This window comes from Giraffa tippelskirchi, chromosome 5, assembly GCF_054371585.1.
Source record: "Giraffa tippelskirchi isolate mGirTip1 chromosome 5, T2T-mGirTip1v1.2.pri, whole genome shotgun sequence".
In the NCBI taxonomy this organism is placed as follows: Eukaryota; Metazoa; Chordata; class Mammalia; order Artiodactyla; family Giraffidae; genus Giraffa; species Giraffa tippelskirchi.
The window spans coordinates 37,190,375-37,208,970 of NC_137279.1; the positions used below are offsets into that span (position 1 = coordinate 37,190,375).

The 18,596-nt window shown below is 45.0% G+C and overlaps 1 protein-coding gene and 1 long non-coding RNA gene across 2 annotated transcripts in view; one reads left to right on the forward strand and one right to left on the reverse strand.

The window, feature by feature from the left end:
• LOC145504709 (uncharacterized) overlaps positions 1–10,752 on the reverse strand; it is a 30,989-nt gene extending 20,237 nt beyond the window's left edge. Inside the window, exon 1 of the long non-coding RNA XR_014052448.1 lies at positions 10,104–10,752. This is a non-coding gene — a long non-coding RNA (uncharacterized LOC145504709). The remainder of the gene's footprint in view (positions 1–10,103) is intronic.
• The window catches only part of DISP3 (dispatched RND transporter family member 3), a 56,676-nt gene that overhangs the window by 12,703 nt on the left and 25,377 nt on the right, over positions 1–18,596 (forward strand). The window contains exons 2-3 of the mRNA XM_081486013.1: positions 8,061–9,147; positions 10,078–10,297. Of these exons, the coding sequence (XP_081342139.1) occupies positions 8,064–9,147; positions 10,078–10,297 (1,304 nt within the window). The 5' untranslated portion in view covers positions 8,061–8,063. The remainder of the gene's footprint in view (positions 1–8,060; positions 9,148–10,077; positions 10,298–18,596) is intronic.

Below are 18,596 nucleotides of genomic sequence, written 5' to 3' on the forward strand. Positions count from 1 at the left end.
TTTCTCTGGTGCTGGTATGTTTCCCCGGGTGATATACTGATGAGATCAAAGCTTGTTTGCCTGATATATATTGAGCTGTTGGGCGTACAAGTCAGTGCCCGCAGTTTCCTCACCAGCTGTCAGCCTGGGGAGCCCAGCCGTCCTTCATGTGTTCCATCTTTGCAGCCTGGTCTTCTCTGAGAAATGAGGGGTCTGGACAGGCTCCCCTTAGAGCCCCCCTTCCCAACCCTCTTCCCTCTCCCACCCCCACCTGGGCTCACAATAAATAAGCCCAGATTTTCTTTGGGGAAGAAGCAGTTGCTCTGAGTTTCCTGCCCTCTGCTGGCACATTTAGCCAATGAGGATGGTGTTTCTTGGGGGGCAGGAGGTCTGATGGGGAGTAAGTAGGTGCAGGTGTTTGCTTCAGCTGCAGCCGCAAAGCCAGACTTCCTCAGGGCTGGGGCAGGGAGGATGGGGGTAGTAGATTTAGGGTCTTCTTGGGGGAGGGTCTCAGAAAGTCACCCAGCTACACTCTTTCTTCTGTGGATTTGGAGGACCTCTGCTAGCTCTGTTCCCATTTTTGTCTGAGATTCTGGGTAGGACTTGGGGCTTCTTGAGAGAAGTTTCTAGGAGGGTCGTAGGATCCAGCTGCTACAGTAGGGCTCCCTGCTTCACTCACACTTTCCCTCCGGGGAAATTATATTAGTGAGTGTTCTCCAGAGAAGCAGAACCAATAGGATGTAGGTTAAGTAATTAGGTAGGTAGGTAGTATTAGTTGCTTAGTCATGTCCAACTTTTTGAAACCCCATGGACTACAGCCCTCCAGACTCCTCTGTCCATGGAATTTTCCAGGCAAGAATACTGGTGTGGGTTGCCATTCCCTTCTCCAGGGAATAGTCCCTACCCAGGGATTGAACCTGGGTCTCCTGCATTGGAGGCAGATTCTTTAACATCTGAGCCACCAGGGAAGCCCCAGTAGGTAGGTAGGTAGGTAGATAGAGGGATAGAGAAGTTGAGACTTCAAGGTCTGCAGTTGGCAAGCTGGGACCCAGGAGAGCTGATGCCGTAGTTCCAATCTGTGTCCAAAGGTCTGAGATCTAGGAGAGCTGGTGATGTAACCTCCCATCTGAAAGCCAGCAGACTCGAGACCCAGGAGGAGCCAATGTTTCAGTCTGAGTCTGAGGGCTGGAAAAGACCAATGTCCCAGCTCAGGCAGTCAGCAGGGACCAGTCCCTTTCACTCAGCCCTTTTGTTCCATTCAGGTCTTCAACTGATTGGATGTGGCCCACCTGTGTTAGGGAGGACCATCTGCTTTACACAGTCTGTGCATCCAGAATCATGTTTGGTCAGATGCATGGTGTCCCATGGCACTTCTCAGGTGGCGCTAGTGGTAAAGAACCTGCCTGCCAATGCAGAAGACATAAGAGACATGGGTTTGATCCCTGGGTCAGGAAGATCCCCTGGAGGAGGGCATAGCAACATACTCCAGTATTCATGCCTGGAGAATCCCATGGACAGAGGAGCCTGGCGGGCTATAGTCCATGGGGTCGCAAAGGATTTGAAGCGACACGGCTGAAGCGACTTAGCACGGACGCACTGGCATCCCATGGCCCAACCAAGCTGACATGCAAAATTAACTGTCACACCCATGCTTTCCTTGAAGGGAAGGCCAGGCTTCCAAGACTGCTGGAGCCTTCCTTTGCATCATGCCTTGAGCTGCCTGAAACCTACCAAAAGGTGAATTGCTGAGACCTGTGTGATTTCAGGTCTTATGGGGATGCTGCCATCTTGCTAAAAGGCAATGGATTTCTTCAGTGAGAACCGACACCTCAGTTCTCAAGGAACTCCAAGGCTGCTTGGAATGGTAAACAGAACACAGGCTTTGGGATTGGTAGACCTGAGGTTCAAATGCTAGTTCCACCCCTTAATAAGCTATGTGACCACAAGAGAGTCACTTAAACTCTCTGATTGTTTATTACTCTGTAAAATGGGGAGCTTATAAAGCCTCCCCTGTGGGGCTGATATATGAGAAAGGGTGTTTGCACATAGTAGATGCACAGCTAATTATGTTATGATTCTCTTCCTGGGTGTCAGTTTATGTATTCAGCTAGTTGGACTTTCAGCTTCACCATATCTGTGTGATTTTGACCCAGTTCTGCCACCAGCTCTGCAGTGTATCCGCAGCCTCCCTGCCTGAGAGGGAGTATCCAGGTCTCTGAGAAAAATTTGGAATTCTGGATGGCAGGCACATAGCTGGGGCATATAGAGGGTGGCAGACTCTCAGAAGATGGGGCATTAGGATTTAGGATAGTGGCACCTAGGAGGGACCAAGTCCTCCTCTTTCCTTTCATCTCTTTCCCACCTCAGATGAGCTGAATTCACCAAAGGGGAGATCCATAACCAGGGAGTGGAGAAGGGTACAATGTCCCCACTTCAGCACATCAGGAGAAAATGGAGCTGTTCGACTCAAAATACCTTATTTTGAATTTCTGCCCAAATCTCTCAGCCCAAGAGTAAGAGAATCAAAGACCCCAAGATATTTTCAAGGACCAGGGAGGCAAAACACCCCGAGACAAGAAGAAAAAGCTGATTAGCTCCTAACTGCCGTTAAATTATATATACATATACGTGTTTTAAGCCGAATCTGCATGGCTAATGTGATTTTTTGATTACATTTTAATAGTCTGGCTGGGATGGGGGAATGAAGAAGGAAGTGTTCTGTCACCCTTTGCCATAAGGAGGGAAGTTGTAAACAGGGATATAGGCAGGCTCGGGGGTGGGTCCACATCTCTGGAAGCTTTTCTGGAGAAGAGCAGGGCCCAGTAGGGGGCTGGGGGTGTCTTTGAGGCAACACCGCTTCCCACCCTAAGTCCCATTCTGTCTGGACGGGGAAGTCCATCTGCCTTGTGACTTGACAAATGCCTCTTTTCTGGACCTGAAAAATAGCTTCCCTGTATTGGCTCTGTGGGTCCCCATGTCATCTTCCCCAGGCCTAGTTGTTCCCTTGGACTGCCCAAAACTTCCCCCACCCCACCCCTGAATTTGGTGATGGGACAGATAGAGCACTCCTTTGAGCCAAGGGCCCTGACTCGGCCACTGTAACATGACCTTGAGGGGACTTCCCTGGCAGTCCAGCAGTTAAGACTTCACCTGCGAATGCAGGGGGTGCGGGCTCGATCTCTGGTTGGGGAGCTAAGATCCTAAATGCCTCATGGCCAAAAAAACCATAACATAAAACGGAACCAATATTGTAACAACTTCAGTAACGACTTTTAAAATGGTTCACACCAAGGAAATCTTAAAAGAAAAAGAAATATAACCTTGGATAAGACCGTTTGCTGGGCTTCGTTTCTAAGCTATGAAATGAAGGAGTTGGACCAGTGCTCTGAACCCTTCTGGGTCTGATAAGCCAGGATCTCCTTCCTGGTCATTTTAAAGGCACCTCCCCCCCGCCCCATCCATCTCAGGGGAACCAAAGACTCCACAGTGACGCACCCACTGGGCATTTACCACCTCCCGCTCTCCCTAGGTCCTTCTGCTTTCTAACCAGGGTCTCTCTTGCTGCAACGGTCCTTGTTTCTCTTCTTGGAGGACAGAGCCCCACCTCCTCCCATGCCTATTATAGTAACTCCTCAAAGAGTTGAAGGCTGTTAGCAAAATCCCTTCTACACACATACACACATGTTCTATTTTAAACGTGTTTTTAAATAACATTTATTTATAACTCTAAAAGGCAGGCTGTACCTGATCATTGTAGAAATATTGGAAACAGACAAGTATAAAGAAGAAAATAAAAATCACCCATAATCCTCCTAGTCAGAGATAATCACTATTAATGTTTTTTTTTTTAATGCATATATATGTAGATTTTTTTTTTGTTTTCCTGTTATAAAATTGGGATTAGGCTGCAAATGTGGCCTTGGCTTGCCTCAGGCTTGGCCCTTGAAACCGGGCCAGGTTTTTTCTCCAAGGATCCCCAGTTCTGCTGTTCCCCTATAGGTGGCTGTCTCATTTGCCTTTCCCAAGAGGAGGGAGACCATGTTCCATGGATGTGTGTCCACCTTGGTTCATGAGCTCCCAGGAGTCCCAGAGTTTAATTCTGATTATCTCTAAGTGTGTGTGTGTGTGTGTGGGTGTGTGTGTGACAGAGACAGATGGAGAGGGAGGGAGGAAGCACACACGCAGGTCACTGAGCAGGAACGCCCTAATGGGAGATCATACAGGCAGGATCACAGTCCCCGGTGATCACAGTCCGACTTTGGGCTCTTTGTCTGAGTCACTGACAAATATCAAGGAAGCCATCCTTATCTCCTTTCCACGGAGCAGCTGGAGCTCTTCACTAAGCTAATCAATTCCCATCATTTGAAAAAGGAAAACAAATTTGTGATTTGTTGCCCATCCTGGGAGCGGGTGCTGAGAACAGGGTTGCCAGCTGAGGCATTAGTGTCAGACCCCAGCTGCTAGCTGGATTGGTGAAGACTCTCAGACTATACTCATCCCCCCTTGGCCTGCAGACAAGGGCTGCTCAGAGAGTGTGGGGGTGTCACAGCTGGAGGGACCTGGGCTTTTATCATTCCACTGTCAGATGGGGGAGACAATATCTCCCATCTCCCAGATGGGGGGAGACAGGGCACCAAGAGGGGGCCAGGACATGCCCAGGGCCACACAGAAAGTTGGAGGCTGAGCTAGGTCTGGAGCCATGTGTGGTATCCCACATGGCAGTTTTTCTTTTCAGGAGTAGGCTGAGAAGGAGGGCATGGAGGTGGATGGAGGGAGGGGAGTGACAGTAAAAGAACCATCAGGTCTACTTCCTGCTCATCCGTCTCATCCTCTCCAAGATCCTTTGCACCTTAGACAGAAGAAACCACCCTCTCTGCCCTATGTTTACACTGTTTGGTGTCTGACTGTCCTCTATCCAAGGAGATTCCAGGGGTATTTCTACCTAATATCTAACACAGATGCTTCTGCTTCTTCTGAGATTTGCTTTCCTTCCTTTATTTAACAAATACCTGCTAACCACTGACACACACCCTGGCCCCCAGGCAGGAGTATTTTAGACCATGGGGACCCAGCAGGGAACTCGACAGCCAAATCCCTACTCCTTGGAATTTATGTCCACTGGGCTGTGGGGCTCTCACTGAGAGACCAAATGGCTGTGTTCAATTTTCTGATCACTTAAATCTAGCAAGCACAGACTGCAGGACACAAAGTCATATGGGACAGAGTTCCATTGCAATTGTTCACTTACTGTTGCTATAGAAGAGCTAACCCCAAACCTAGTGATTTATGGCAGCTGATATACTATGTTCATGGATTCTGTGGGCCAGAATAGAGCACAGGAGAGGGTGGCTTAGCTCAACTCCACAGTTCCCGAGTCTCAACTGGGACAACTAAAAGGTTGGGTATTACTTGGTGGCTAGGGGCCCAGAATCACTGGAGACATTTTCACTCATATCTGGTGGTTGATGGTGACTGTCAACTATGTTGTCAGCAGGAGCTCCTATGTGTAGTCTCTGCATGGGCTAGTTTGGGCTTCCTTACAGCATGGTGGCTAGGTTCTAAGGATGAATGTCCCAAGAAAGCCAGATGAAAGCTCCATCTCCATTTTAACCTAGCCTCAGAAGTCACAGAGCATCTAGATTTAAGGGAAGTAATGAAAACATAACTTCTTGGTGGGAGAAGTCTTACAGTTACATCATGAGAACATGTGAGATGGGAGACATTGTCATGGCTATCTTTGGCAAATACAATGGGCCACATGGATGTTTTAGGAGTTCACAGCCTTTTGTGAGGAAGCAGAGTGTAAAAGAACAGTGGCTATCATCTCTCAAGCACTTACACCTCCTAGGCACTGTGGTCAGCCTGCTATTTATATCATCAAGCAACCTCTGTGGTGAGTACTGTTAGCCTTGTCTTGCAGATGAAAAAACTGAGGCTCAGAAATATTATACTGCCTGCCTTAAGTCATACAGCTGGGATTTGCATCCAAGTCCGTCTGCCTCCCAAATCATGGCCTTTACCACTGCTACAGTGCCTCTCTCTTCCTGTCCTCAAGTAAATATTTATCCCATAAGTGTGGTGAGAAGCTTGGACACATATCTTGGAAGGGGTGGGGGTGGCTAGTGTTCAGATCTGGGAAGTCTTCTCGGCAGAGGTGACACTTGAGCAAGGCCTTGAAAGATGTTTTAAACTTGGACTTCTAGAGCAGGAAGTAGCATTCCTGGTGAAGTAACGATGGGCTAGGAGGATCATTCAGGGAGTGCTGACATGACCCAGAATCCTGGTCTTAGACCCACTCACATGCCAACACATTGAAAACTGTACCCTGGCTAAGGGGCTGGGGGCCAATGGATGGATTTAGTCCCCAGAAAAAATGCAAGCATCCCCTGTCCCTCTCTACTGTACTACCATCAACTTCCCCCTTCAGCAGTTAGGGATGGAATGGAGGCTCCCACACACACACCCCCACCTCCACGTGCAGACTTGGGTTTGCCCTTTGGAGATAGGGTGAGCCTGAGCTGCTTCTGGTTTACTCCCACGAGTTTCTGCTGATGCAAACTGAGCCTCAGAGCAGGTAGCATCCCCTCAGGAAGCTAGCTTTAGGGCATCAGAAATGAGAAGTTTAATTATTGCATCTGTAGGAATCTCGTATATTTATGGAGCAGTTCCTGCCCCTTCCAGTCTCTCTCCCTTTCAAGTCTTCCTCTCTCATCCATACTTGGCACCCTCTCCCTCACTCTTCTGCTTTTCTCTTCCTTTATTTCCCTATTTGCATCTACCTCCAACCCCTGCCCCCAAACTCCACTCTCCTGTCTCCTGTTTTCATTTTTCTCTGTCTCTCATCTTTCCCATGTCCTGTCTGTCTTTCTCTCTGTTTCCCTCCTTCCCCTCGCCCTCTCTTCACTTTCTTTGGGCTGATGGCAGCCCGTTCTCTTCCCGGACAGACCGTCTAATTGAAATGGAGCATTCTAGAGAATGTTAATAGGAAAAGCAGCATTAATTAGCCAACGCTGGCATAATTAGCTTCCTCCTCTCACTGCCTGGCGTCTAACTAGATAATGAGTCTTTTTCCGTCCAAACAGAGGGCAGGCAGGACAAGGGAGCAGGCCACACCTGGGGACACCGGGGGGTCTCCTGCCTTTGGGCCACCTTGCTGGAGTCCTCAGACTGCCCCCTCCTGCCAAGCCCTCCTGCTGCTTGTGCCCACAGCTTGGGGAGACAGCTGCCTGGCCCCTGTCTGTGCCCAAAGTTTTGACGTCCCTGGAGCTGCATATTAAGTGGTCTGAGCCCGACAAACAGTGGCTGCAGCTGCAGCATCCCAAAGAGGGGGTGGGGAGCTATTGAGATTTCTTGAGGACTATGACAGGCATCTAGCGCTGTCAGAGCCACGTGGGCAATGGCTGAGCACATTACAGTCCCCAGAGAGGAGCAAAGAAATGTATTCATGTGATATATAATAACAAATATACCACACAGACTGCAGGATGCTTCTTCCTTAGACCTTCCCTACAATCGTGTGAGGCAGGAACGGCCACCTGTGCTTAACAGACAAAGACTCTGAGGTTCACTGCCTTGGCAGTGTTCACACTACCAGGACCCAAACAAGGGTCCAGTTCCAGAGTGTTCTTTCCCTTCTACCCTGATACTTTTGGATGACTTTATAGCTGTTTGTTAAATAAAAGTGATTGCAACAAAGTCACACCTCACATTGGCTTTGAGTTCTAAAATCAGAGAATGCAGCAAAAATTGGGAAATCATGCATAATCAAAATTCCCCTTGAATATCCCTTCCTTGTGGAGGAATATCTCTTCTGTTTGCAACTGGGCGCCGATTCTCCTTTTTCAGTGGCCTTGAAAGCCCTGATCTAGTTGGGAGCTGTGACTGGCAAATAACAGGATTTTTTTCTTTCTATTTTGTACATATGTGGTTGAATTCATTAAGTGCCTGTTTGATGCGATTCCATTGTAGTATCTGTCTTCGTTATAAGTGGGCAAGGTTAATACTCGGGGTGGGCGACTGCAGCTACGGTAGCAACATCCTCTCCTTCTCTATAGCCTGCTCACCCTCTCCCTCTCCTGTAGGCTATGGACTCAGAGGATGACCCCTTGCTGCAAGATGTATGGCTAGAGGAGGAGGAAACAATGAGTGAGGCCTTTAGGAGGGGCCAGAAGAAGCCGGGGCCCCACGCTGGGGCAGGGAGCCAGTGTTGCTGGTGGCGCTGGACCTTGCCGTCCCGGCCCCCAGCCTCGGGCTTCTGGAGTACCCTGGGCTGGGCCTTCACCAATCCGTGCTGTGCAGGGCTGGTGCTCTTTCTGGGCTGCAGCATCCCCATGGCCTTGTCAGCCTTCATGTTCCTCTACTACCCGCCACTGGACATTGACATCTCCTACAACGCCTTTGAGATCCGCAACCATGAGGCCTCCCAGCGTTTTGACGCCCTCGCGCTGGCGCTCAAATCCCAGTTTGGGTCCTGGGGGCGCAACCGGCGTGACCTGGCCGACTTCACTTCTGAGACACTTCAGCGCCTCATCACAGAGCAGTTGCAGCAGCTACATCTAGGGAACCGCTCGCGGCCGGCTGCCCGAGCCCCACACACGGTGGTCGCTGTAGCCGGGCAGAATGGCTTGTTGTGGGACACCGCCACCGCCCAGAAGCCAACAGCCAATCAAAGCAGGCGTCTACGGCGAGAGACTCCACCCATGGAGAGGCCGGCAGCCAACCAGAGTGAAGCCTCGATAAACCAGGAGCCGGAGGAGAGTGGGCGGTGCCCATCCAGTGCCCCACCCCCCAGGGCAGCCGTGGCCAATCAGAGCCGTGCCCGCCGCGGTGCCTCGCGCTGGGACTACTCACGCTCCTATGTGAGTGCCAACACCCAGACACATGCGCACTGGCGCATCGAGCTCATCTTCCTGGCACGCGGAGATGCTGAGCGCAACATTTTCACAAGTGAGCGGCTGGTCACAATCCACGAGATTGAGCGCAAGATCATGGACCACCCGGGCTTCCGGGAGTTCTGCTGGAAGCCCCATGAAGTGCTCAAGGACCTGCCGCTCGGCTCCTACTCCTACTGCTCCCCGCCCAGCTCGCTCATGACCTACTTCTTCCCCACTGAGAGGGGTGGCAAGATTTACTATGATGGCATGGGTCAGGACCTGGCCGACATCCGGGGTGAGCAGCCCTAGGTGTGCTGGGGTGGGGCCTGTAGGGACCCGGTCTGAAGGACCCTGGAGGCGGGGCTTGTAAGGGGTGGAGACTGAGGATAGGTGGGGCTTGGGGTGAAGGGGCATGGTTAATAAGGTGGGGGCATGGCTTGGAGGTTAAAGGAAGGCTTGACTCTGCAGTACTCTGCAGGTTGGTAAGAGGATGGAGTTGGAATTGGCTGTGAAGTGGAGTCAGGCTGGAGCTGAGTGCTGGGCAGGCCTGCAGGCCATTTATTGAAGACGGGCAGGGAGAGGGTTGGATGTGAGATGGGATCTGACGGAGGCAAGGAAGGAGGTGCCTAGATTGATGGAGACTTGGAGTTTCGCTGTGCCCAGAGTTAGATAAAGCTTGGGCTGGGGCTTGGGCATGACGTTGGTTAGAGGGGAGATGGCATGTGGCTACAGAGAACTGGGCATTTGGAGAGAGGCTGAGGCTGCAGGAAGATCAAGGTGGATTAGTTTGAGGTACATTAGGGATGGGACTTGAGAAAGGATGGGGAGGGGACAGAGGCTGGCTGTAGGGGCTGGGCTTTGGTATGTCTTTTAAGGGGGACATGGCAGGGTTCTAAGCAGATGAAGGTGGGACTGGGATGGGAAAGTGTTACAGGACTACAGAGACTGAGCCTTGGTATTAGGTGAAGTTCAAGCTGAAATGAAGGTGTTAAACTTAGTGGGAGCCGCCTGAGCAGATCTTGGGGGGCTGCTCTTTTTGGGCAGCAGTGATTTCTCTAAACCATCTCTGTGTCCTGTTAGAGACAGTTGGAGGCAGCCCAAGCTGGGACAGTTTTCCATTTCCTTAAAAAGGGGGTGAGATGTTGAGGGCAGGATGACCCTGATGGAAGGTTTGTGGGAGCTGACTTACTGAGCTCCTTGGACCTCTTGACCCCTGCCCCTGCAGGCTCCCTAGAGCTGGCCATGACTCACCCAGAGTTCTACTGGTACGTGGACGAGGGCCTCTCCGCAGAAAACCTCAAGAGCTCCCTCCTACGCAGTGAGATCCTCTTTGGAGCACCCCTGCCCAACTACTACTCGGTGGACGATCGCTGGGAGGAGCAGCGGGCTAAGTTTCAGAGCTTTGTGGTCACCTATGTGGCCATGCTGGCCAAGCAGTCCACTAGGTAGGCAGTCCAGCTGCATCTGACGTGTGCCTGTCCTTGTTTGTACCAGGAAAGGGCTGTATTAAGGTAGGGAATTGGTTTCCAGGTGGTTCTTTCTCATACATCCCAGATCCCCTTCTGCAACCTTTTCCCTGGAAGTCTTTCTTTTCAAATCAGAGACAGAGCCAGATACATCCTCATCATCACTCTGACAGATGAAAGGACGCTTTTCCTGATCAGTGCTAATGGTTAGTGAATATGACAGCTTTGGAGAACTTCTGCCCTGGAGGTCTTGGGTATTGATTTTCTCCTGCAATGGTGCTAGAAGGCTTCCTGGAAAGAGTATTAACCAGGGTGTAAGGAGTTCCTCTCTGCCTTTACTATCCAGCAAGATAGTGGGCAAGTCACTTCACTTCTCTGGGCCTCTGTTACTGCTAAAATAGGCATGATGAGTTCTGCTACCCTTCTGTGGTCATTAGAAGGAGATGAGCTTTTGGGCAGTAGGTGCTCTGATTGTCCTCTAGTCCTTGGGATGTGTGTCTGAGAAACAACTGGGCCCCTCCCCACTAGGTAAAAGCATTTGATAGTTCATCTGTCAGTCCTGCAGGGCAATAACTCCAATGCCTTTCAGTCTCTTGCTCTGACAAGTCAACCCCTGGAACAGGAGGAATCATTCAGTCTGAAATACCCTCATTCCTTTATTGAACAGCTGCTCTAATAATCAAAGCTAACATTTATTGTGCTTGCCCTGTGCCACATACTGTCCTAAGCCATTTATACACACCATCTAACTTAATTCTTACACCATCCTGATGAGGGAGGAGCTGTTATGATTTTCTCCATCCTACAGTTGAGGAAACTGAGGCACAGTACAATTAAGTACGCTGTCAAAAATTTTGAGGCTCATAAGTGGTGGAATGGGATTAAAATCCAGAGTTTCTAATGCAATGCCCTGGTGCTGTGTGTTTTTACAGCAGTTGCTGTACTGAGTCTTCTTGCAGCTGTGATTCATTGCCAGGCAAACCCCTGTTCCTCTACTAAGATCCAACCTGGCAATTATTTACTTGAGATTGCATTAAATTATCACCCTACCCATTTCCACACACCCTTTGCTTCTCCATAAGACAGGTAGGAAAGAGCAAACACAGGCTTTGTAGTAAGATGTATCTGGGGTCAGATCCCAGTTACTCCACCTAATTGTGGGAGTTTCAACCTCTCTGAGCCTCAATTTTGTCATAGCGCTTGTCACTCTGTATTTTACTCTTTTAATTCCTTGTCATTCAAAGTGCAACTCAAATCAGCATTAACATCACTTGGAGACTTGTTAAAAATGTAGAATATCAAGGCTTTTCCCAGACCTGTAGAGTTTCCAGGTGACTTATTTGGATACATAAGTCTGAGAAAGTTCTGGTTTAATTATTTCTCAGTAGAGTGTGAGTTTGTTGAGGACTGGGATTGTTTCTGCTCCCTTTCTGTAGGCCTAGCCCCTAGCATAGTACCTCTTTGTCTGAGGAATGAATGGGTAGCTGGATGGACCTTAGGGAAAGGTCCTTGGCTGGGTTGGGAATCTGGGAACGGCTGGCTGTACAAGGAGCTTCAAAATTTTAGATACCAGCAGTTAACTTGTGCTTAATACATTCAGCTGCTGAGACAAAACCCCTGTCCTGGGTTAAAAAAACAATTCTCTTCCCCTTACCATCCCCCTAGAGCTTCATAGGAATGGTGATAACCAGGGCCTCTGTAGTCTTGATATTAATGCCTTCTTTTAGATCAATAAAATCTTTTTTTAAAAATCAGTCTATTATTTGTTACCTGAGAAATGACAACATACATCTTGACTTATTACAAAGAATACTACAAATTATCACTTTTACTGCTTCCCTGATAATACCAGAATCTTAGAACTCATTCATTGCATTTATACCCCTTCAGCCTTTTGCCTTATTCTTACATGCATTTTAATTCTATATACATTTTAAACCTCATAAGACATTACATTTTTATTTTACTCAGTCAGAATCCATATTTACTCACATATTTATGCTTTCTGTTGCTCTTCATTACTTTCTAGAATTTCATGTTTCCCTCTGGGATCATTTTTCTTGTATCTGAAGAATTCTCTTTAGTGTTTTTTTTAGTGCAGGTTTGCTAGTGATAAATTCTCTGTTTGTCTAGAAGGCATCTTTATTTTACTTTCATTTTTGAAATATATGTCTTCTGGTATAGAATTTGCAGTTATTTTCTTTAATACTTTAAAAGATATCAGTCCATTGTGTTTCGACTTTCATCATTTTGGGGGGAAAGTCAGCTGTAAATCTTTTTGTTGCCCTTTGAACAATTGTCTTTTTTTCCCCCTGGCTACTTTAAAGATTTCTCTTTGTTTTTGGTTTCAACAATCTTACTATCGTATTTTGATATGGTTTTCTTTGTATTTGTTCTGCTTGAGGTGCATAGACCTTGAATCTGCTGGTTTATAACTCATCACTTTTAGGAATTTCTGGGCTATTATGACTTCAAATATTGCTTCTACCCCATTCTCTGTCCTGTCTCCTTTAAGGACTCTACACAAATGTTGGATATTTTCAACATCTCATGTGTTTTCTTTTATTTATGAATATGATAATAAAAAGTGGGAGCTGGAAAGATAAGCTGAAGAGCCTGTGTAATCAGCATGCTGCTTTCTTCATTTTAAAAATTTAATTAAAAATTTTTAATACAATTTTAAAAGTTACACTCCATGTACAGTCATTGCAGAATATTAGCTATATTCCCCATGCTGTACAATACATTCCTATAGCTTATCTTATATGAGTCCCATGTGCTCTCAGTGCTCTTTTCCAGGTTTTTCTTTGCTTTGCATGTTTTGGTTTAGATATTCCAATTCACTGATCCTGTCTTCCGTTGTATCTAATTTGATGTTTAAAGTCTCTTGAGATTTCAAGATTAATGTTTTTCTGTTGAGGATTTCCAATAATTCTTTATTATAGATCTAAATCCTTGGTGAAATTTTTCACCATTTAATTTATTTGGTTCATATTCTCCTCTGTGTTCTTAAGCATATTAAGTTAGGTTATTATGGATGAAAGTAAAAGTAGCTCAGTCATGTCCGATTCTTTGCAACCCCATGGACTATACAGTCCATGGAATTCTCCAGGCCAGAATACTGGAGTGGGTAGCCATTCCCTTTTCCAGGGGATCCTCCCAACCCAAGGAGTGAACCCAGGTCTCCCGTATTGCAGGTGAATTCTTTACCAGCTTAGTGTTATTATGGATATCTTTTGGGTTTTTTTCCCTGCGGTCTGTTCTTTCATTTGGTTTTTGGTCATGCTGTCCTGCCTGTGGGTATGCCTGGTAATTTTTACTGAGTAATGAGTATTGTATGTAAAAACAGAGGTCCAGATGATGTTATTTCTTCCAAAGAAAGTTCATCTTTCCCTCCACTAGGCAGATGGAGTTGTGGCTGATCACCTTAAACAAACAGCAGTTACAAAGGGTTGAGGCTGGTTTGTAGTCCTGAAAAGTCGCAGCCTACCTCTAGTTTGCCTTTGGTTCTCTAGAATTTGCAACTGAGAGCCTAGTGTATTCTCCAGAGCCCGTTTCCCTGACATGTTCCAAACCCTAAGCTTTGTCTCTCAAAAGAGCTAAAAATATCTCTTCTCTGTTTTTTCTGAGGCTTTCTGCTTAAGTTTGTAACCTCATACTCCAGGCTGCCCCAGTATTTGGCAGAAGTGCTGCGGAAGAAACTGGTTTTATGCTTTGCTGGTCTGCAAGTCTCTACCCACAGCTCTGCTAGTTTTTCTGACTCCCTGCCTAGATTTTCAGTCTCCTGCCTGTGTTCAGAATCAGCAGATACCTCCAGGGTAAACACAGCTGTGGAAGGGAAGCTTATGTTTGGTAGGTTCTTCCCTTTCTGGAGTCTTAGCTCTCTAGTTTCATTGCTTCAGGAAATCCCTAATGTCATCAAATAGATGATTTCTCAATTTTATTTGATTTCTTAGTAGTTCTAAGCAGGAATATTGGTCTTGCATGAGCTATTCCTTTCTACTCAAGAGTAGAAGTTTGGGCCTATGTCTTTTTATAGCTGGAAACTAAGAGAGGACCTAGAACCTAGAAGGTGTTCTATAAATGCTATATAGATGAATGAATGAATGAACAATTGACCAAACTTTCAGTTTTCTATTCTAATGAAAGTTCAATTAACCCTTTGTTGAATTTAATTCAACAAAGTAGTCAATCCAAAGATCTTTTCTACTTTTTTTTTAAGTGTCCTGTTTGACTTTTTAAAACAGCTTTGAGTTGATATACACTAGCTGCATATATTTAAAGTTTACAATTTGATTAGTTTTGACCCATGTATACAGTATGAAACCTTTATCACAATCAAGTTAATGAATGGATCCATCACCCTCAGAAGTTTACTCATGTTCCCTTGACACTCACTCCATCCTGCCTCAACTTCCTTCCCATTCCACCCCAGGACCACTTTCTCCTTTCTATCACTATATATTGGTTTTCATTTTCTGGTTTTGTATACATGGCATCATATAGAATGCACAGTTTTGACTGATCTCATTCATTCAGCCTAATTGTTTCGAATTGTATCCATGTTGTTGCATGTATTGACAGTTTATTCTTTTTAAGTGCTGAGTAGTATCCATTGTGTGGAGATGCCAACTTTTGTTCATACACTCACTCGTTTATGGATATTTGGGTTATTTCCAGGTTTGGCTATTGTAGATAGAGATGCTGTGAAGCCTTTGTGTGAACAAATGCCTTCATTTGTCTCAGATAAATATCTGGGAGTGGTATGACTAGATCATATGATAGGTGTATGTTTAACTTTTAAAAAAAAACCATGAATGTATTTTTTTTAAGATTTTTTTTTTTAATGTGGACCATTTGTTTAAAATCTTTATTGAATTTGTTACAATACTCCTTCTGTTTTATGCTTTGGTTTTTTAGCCACAAGGTCTGTGAGATTTGAGCTCCCCCACCAGGGCTTAAACCTACACTCCCTGCCCTGGAAGGCAAAGTCTTAATCACTGAACTTCCAGGGAAGTCCCCATGTGAGTTTAACTTTTTAAGAAACTGTCAGATTGTTTTCCAAATTGATTGTACCATTTTACATTCTCACCCAGTGTATAAGAATTTCAGTTCCTCCACAAACTCCCTAACACTTGGTATGGTCAGTTTGAAAATGAAAGTGTTAGTCACTCAGTCCTATCCAACTCTTTGTGACCCCAGGGACCATAGCCCACCAGACTCCTCTCCAGGGGTTCTTCCTGACTCAGGAATTGAACCTGGGTCTCCTGCACTACAGGCATATTCTTTACCATCTGAGCCACCAGGAAAGTCCATGGTCAGTTTAAAAAGTCTAAATTAGCCATTCTGTGTAGTGATATCTCATTGTGATTTTTTTTTTTTTCATTGTGATTTTAACTTGGATTTCCGTACTTCCTAGTGATGTTCACATGCTTATTTGTCATCCATTTGTCTTTGTTGGTGAACTATTTAGATCTTTTGACTATTTAAATACTGGCTTTACATTTAGTTCTGTGATATTCCATTTTTAGTTCATCTTTGTATATGGTGTAAGACATACACTACATATACTTTATATATAGCATAAGGTGCTGATGTTTATTATTTTATATGGATATCCAGTTGTTCCAGCATCATTTGTTTAAAAGATGATTCTTTCTTCACTGAATTGACTTAGAATCTTGGACAAAAATCTTTTGTCCATATATATGTGGTTCTATTTCTGGACTCTGTTCTATTCCATCAACCAATTTTTTAAATTTTATTTACCCATTGGTATTACACTGTCTTGATTATGGTAGCTTTATGCCATGTCTTGTCCAAGTGTTAGTCTTCCAACTTTTTGTTCTTTTTCAAAGTTATTTTAGTCATTTTGGGGCCTTTGCATTTCCCTATGAATTTTATTTTGTGTTATTTATTTACTGTTTCTTAATGGCTGGTTCTTTTTTTTTTTTTTTGGCCATACCATGTGGCATGCAGGAGCTTAGCTCCCTGACCAGGTTGGAACCTGTGCCCCCTGCAATGGAAGTACAGAAAACTAACCACTGGACTTCCAGAGAATTCCCTTCCTATGAACTTTAGAAGCAGCTTATCCATTTCTCCAAATAAAAGTCCACTGGGATCCTGATTATGTTTATGTCAAATACTTGGATCAATTTGAGGAGAAATGACATCTTAACAGTATTGAGTCTTATGACCAATGAACCTGGTGAATCTGATATCTTTTGTCAGATTTGTCCCTATTTCACATTCTTATTCTGTTGTAAATGATATTTTTAAAAATTTCATTGTTAGTTGAAAGTATACCAGTTGTTAGTTGCTTGTATTGGGTTGGGCAAAAAGTTCTTTTGGGTTTTTCCATACCATGTATGGATGTGAGAGTTGGACCATAAAGAAAGCTGAATGCTGAAGAATTGATGCTTTTGAATTGTGATGCTAGAGAAGACTCTTGAGAGTCCCTTGGACTACAAGGAGATCAAATAAATCAATCCTAAAAAAAATCAACCCTATATATTTATTGGAAGGACTGACGCTGAAACTGATGGCCACCTGATGCAAAGAACTGACTCATTGGAAAAGACCCTGATACTGGAAGGATTGAGGGCAGTAGGAGAAGAGGGTGGCAGAGGATGAGATGGTTAGATAGCATCACCAACTCAATGGACATGAATTTGAATAAACTCTGGGAGATAGTGAAGGACAGGGAAGCCTGGTGTGTGTGCTGCAGTCCATGGGTTCACAAAGAGTCAAACAAGACTTTGTGACTGAACAACAACAATACCATGGAAAGCCCAAATTAACGTTTTGGTCAACTCAACATATAGAAATATAATTGACTTTGGGTCCTGCAACCTTGATAAGCTCCCTTATAAGTTCTAGAAATTTTTTCATAGATTCCATTTAATTTTCTACATAATCAATCATGTCTTTTGCTAATAAAGACAGTTTTACCTCTTCCTTTCCAATTTGGATTTCTTTTACTTCTTTCTCTTGCCTGAATGCACTGGCTAGAACCTCCAATACAATGTTGAATGAAAATGATGAGAATGGACAACCTTTTATTATCCCTGACTGAAGTCAGTAGGTGTTTTTGTAGATGTCTCTTATCAGGTTAAGGAAGTTCCCTTCTATTCCTAATTTGCTGATAAGGTTTTTTTTAGGTCAGTAATGAATATTGGATTTTTCTCAAATATTTTTCTGCATCTAGAGAGAGAACATACATTTTTCATTTTTAGTTTAATATGATGAATTACATTAATTGAGTTTTAAAGTTTAAACCATCCTTGCATTCTTGGGGCAGATCCCGTTTGGGATTATCCTTTTTGTATAGTGTTAGATTCTATTCGTATTCTTTGTTCATTGGCATGTTAATGATGGATACTAGGCTGTAGTTTTCTTGTAGTATTTTTGTTTGATTTTGATATCAAAATGTCTTCCAGAATGAGGTGGGAAATACTCTCTTCAGTTTTCTGGAAGGTTTGTATGGAACTGGTATTATTCTTCCTTAAATGTTTGGTAGAATTTACCAATGAAACTGTCTGAATCTGGAGTTTTCTTTAGGGGAAGGTTTTAACTACAAATTCAATTATTTTTTAAATTAAAAAAATGTTTTGGGGCATGCCATGTGGCATACAGGGTATTAGTTCCCAACTAGGGATCAAACCTATGCCCCCTGCAATGAAAGTACAGAGTCTTAACCACTGGATTGCCAGGGAAGTCCCTACAAATTCAATTTTTAAATATACATGTAGAGCTTCCCTAGTGGCTCAGATGGTAAAGAATCTGCCCATGATGTGGGAGACCCGGATTTGATCCTGGAGTCAGGAAGATCCCCTGGAGAAGGGAATGGCTACCCACTCCAGTATTCTTGCCTGGAGAATTCCATGGACAGAGGGGTCTGGTGGGCTGCAGTCCATGGGGTTGCAAAGAGTCAGACACAACTGAGCAACTAACACTTTTGTAGGGCTATGAAAGTTATTTCTATAGTCTTACACAAGCTTTGATAGTATATTTCATGAAATTTGTCCATTTCATTTTTTTTATTTAATAAATTTATTTATTTTAGTTGGGGGCTGTCCATTTCATTTAAATGGTAAAAATTTGTTGGTGCAAGGTAATTCATAATATTCCCTTATTATCTTTGAGTCGGACACGACTGAGCGACTTTACTTTCACTTTTCACTTTCATGCATTGGAGAAGGAAATGGCAACCCACTCCAGTGTTCTTGCCTGGAGAATCCCAGGGACAGCGGAGCCTGGTGGGCTGCCGTCTGTGGGG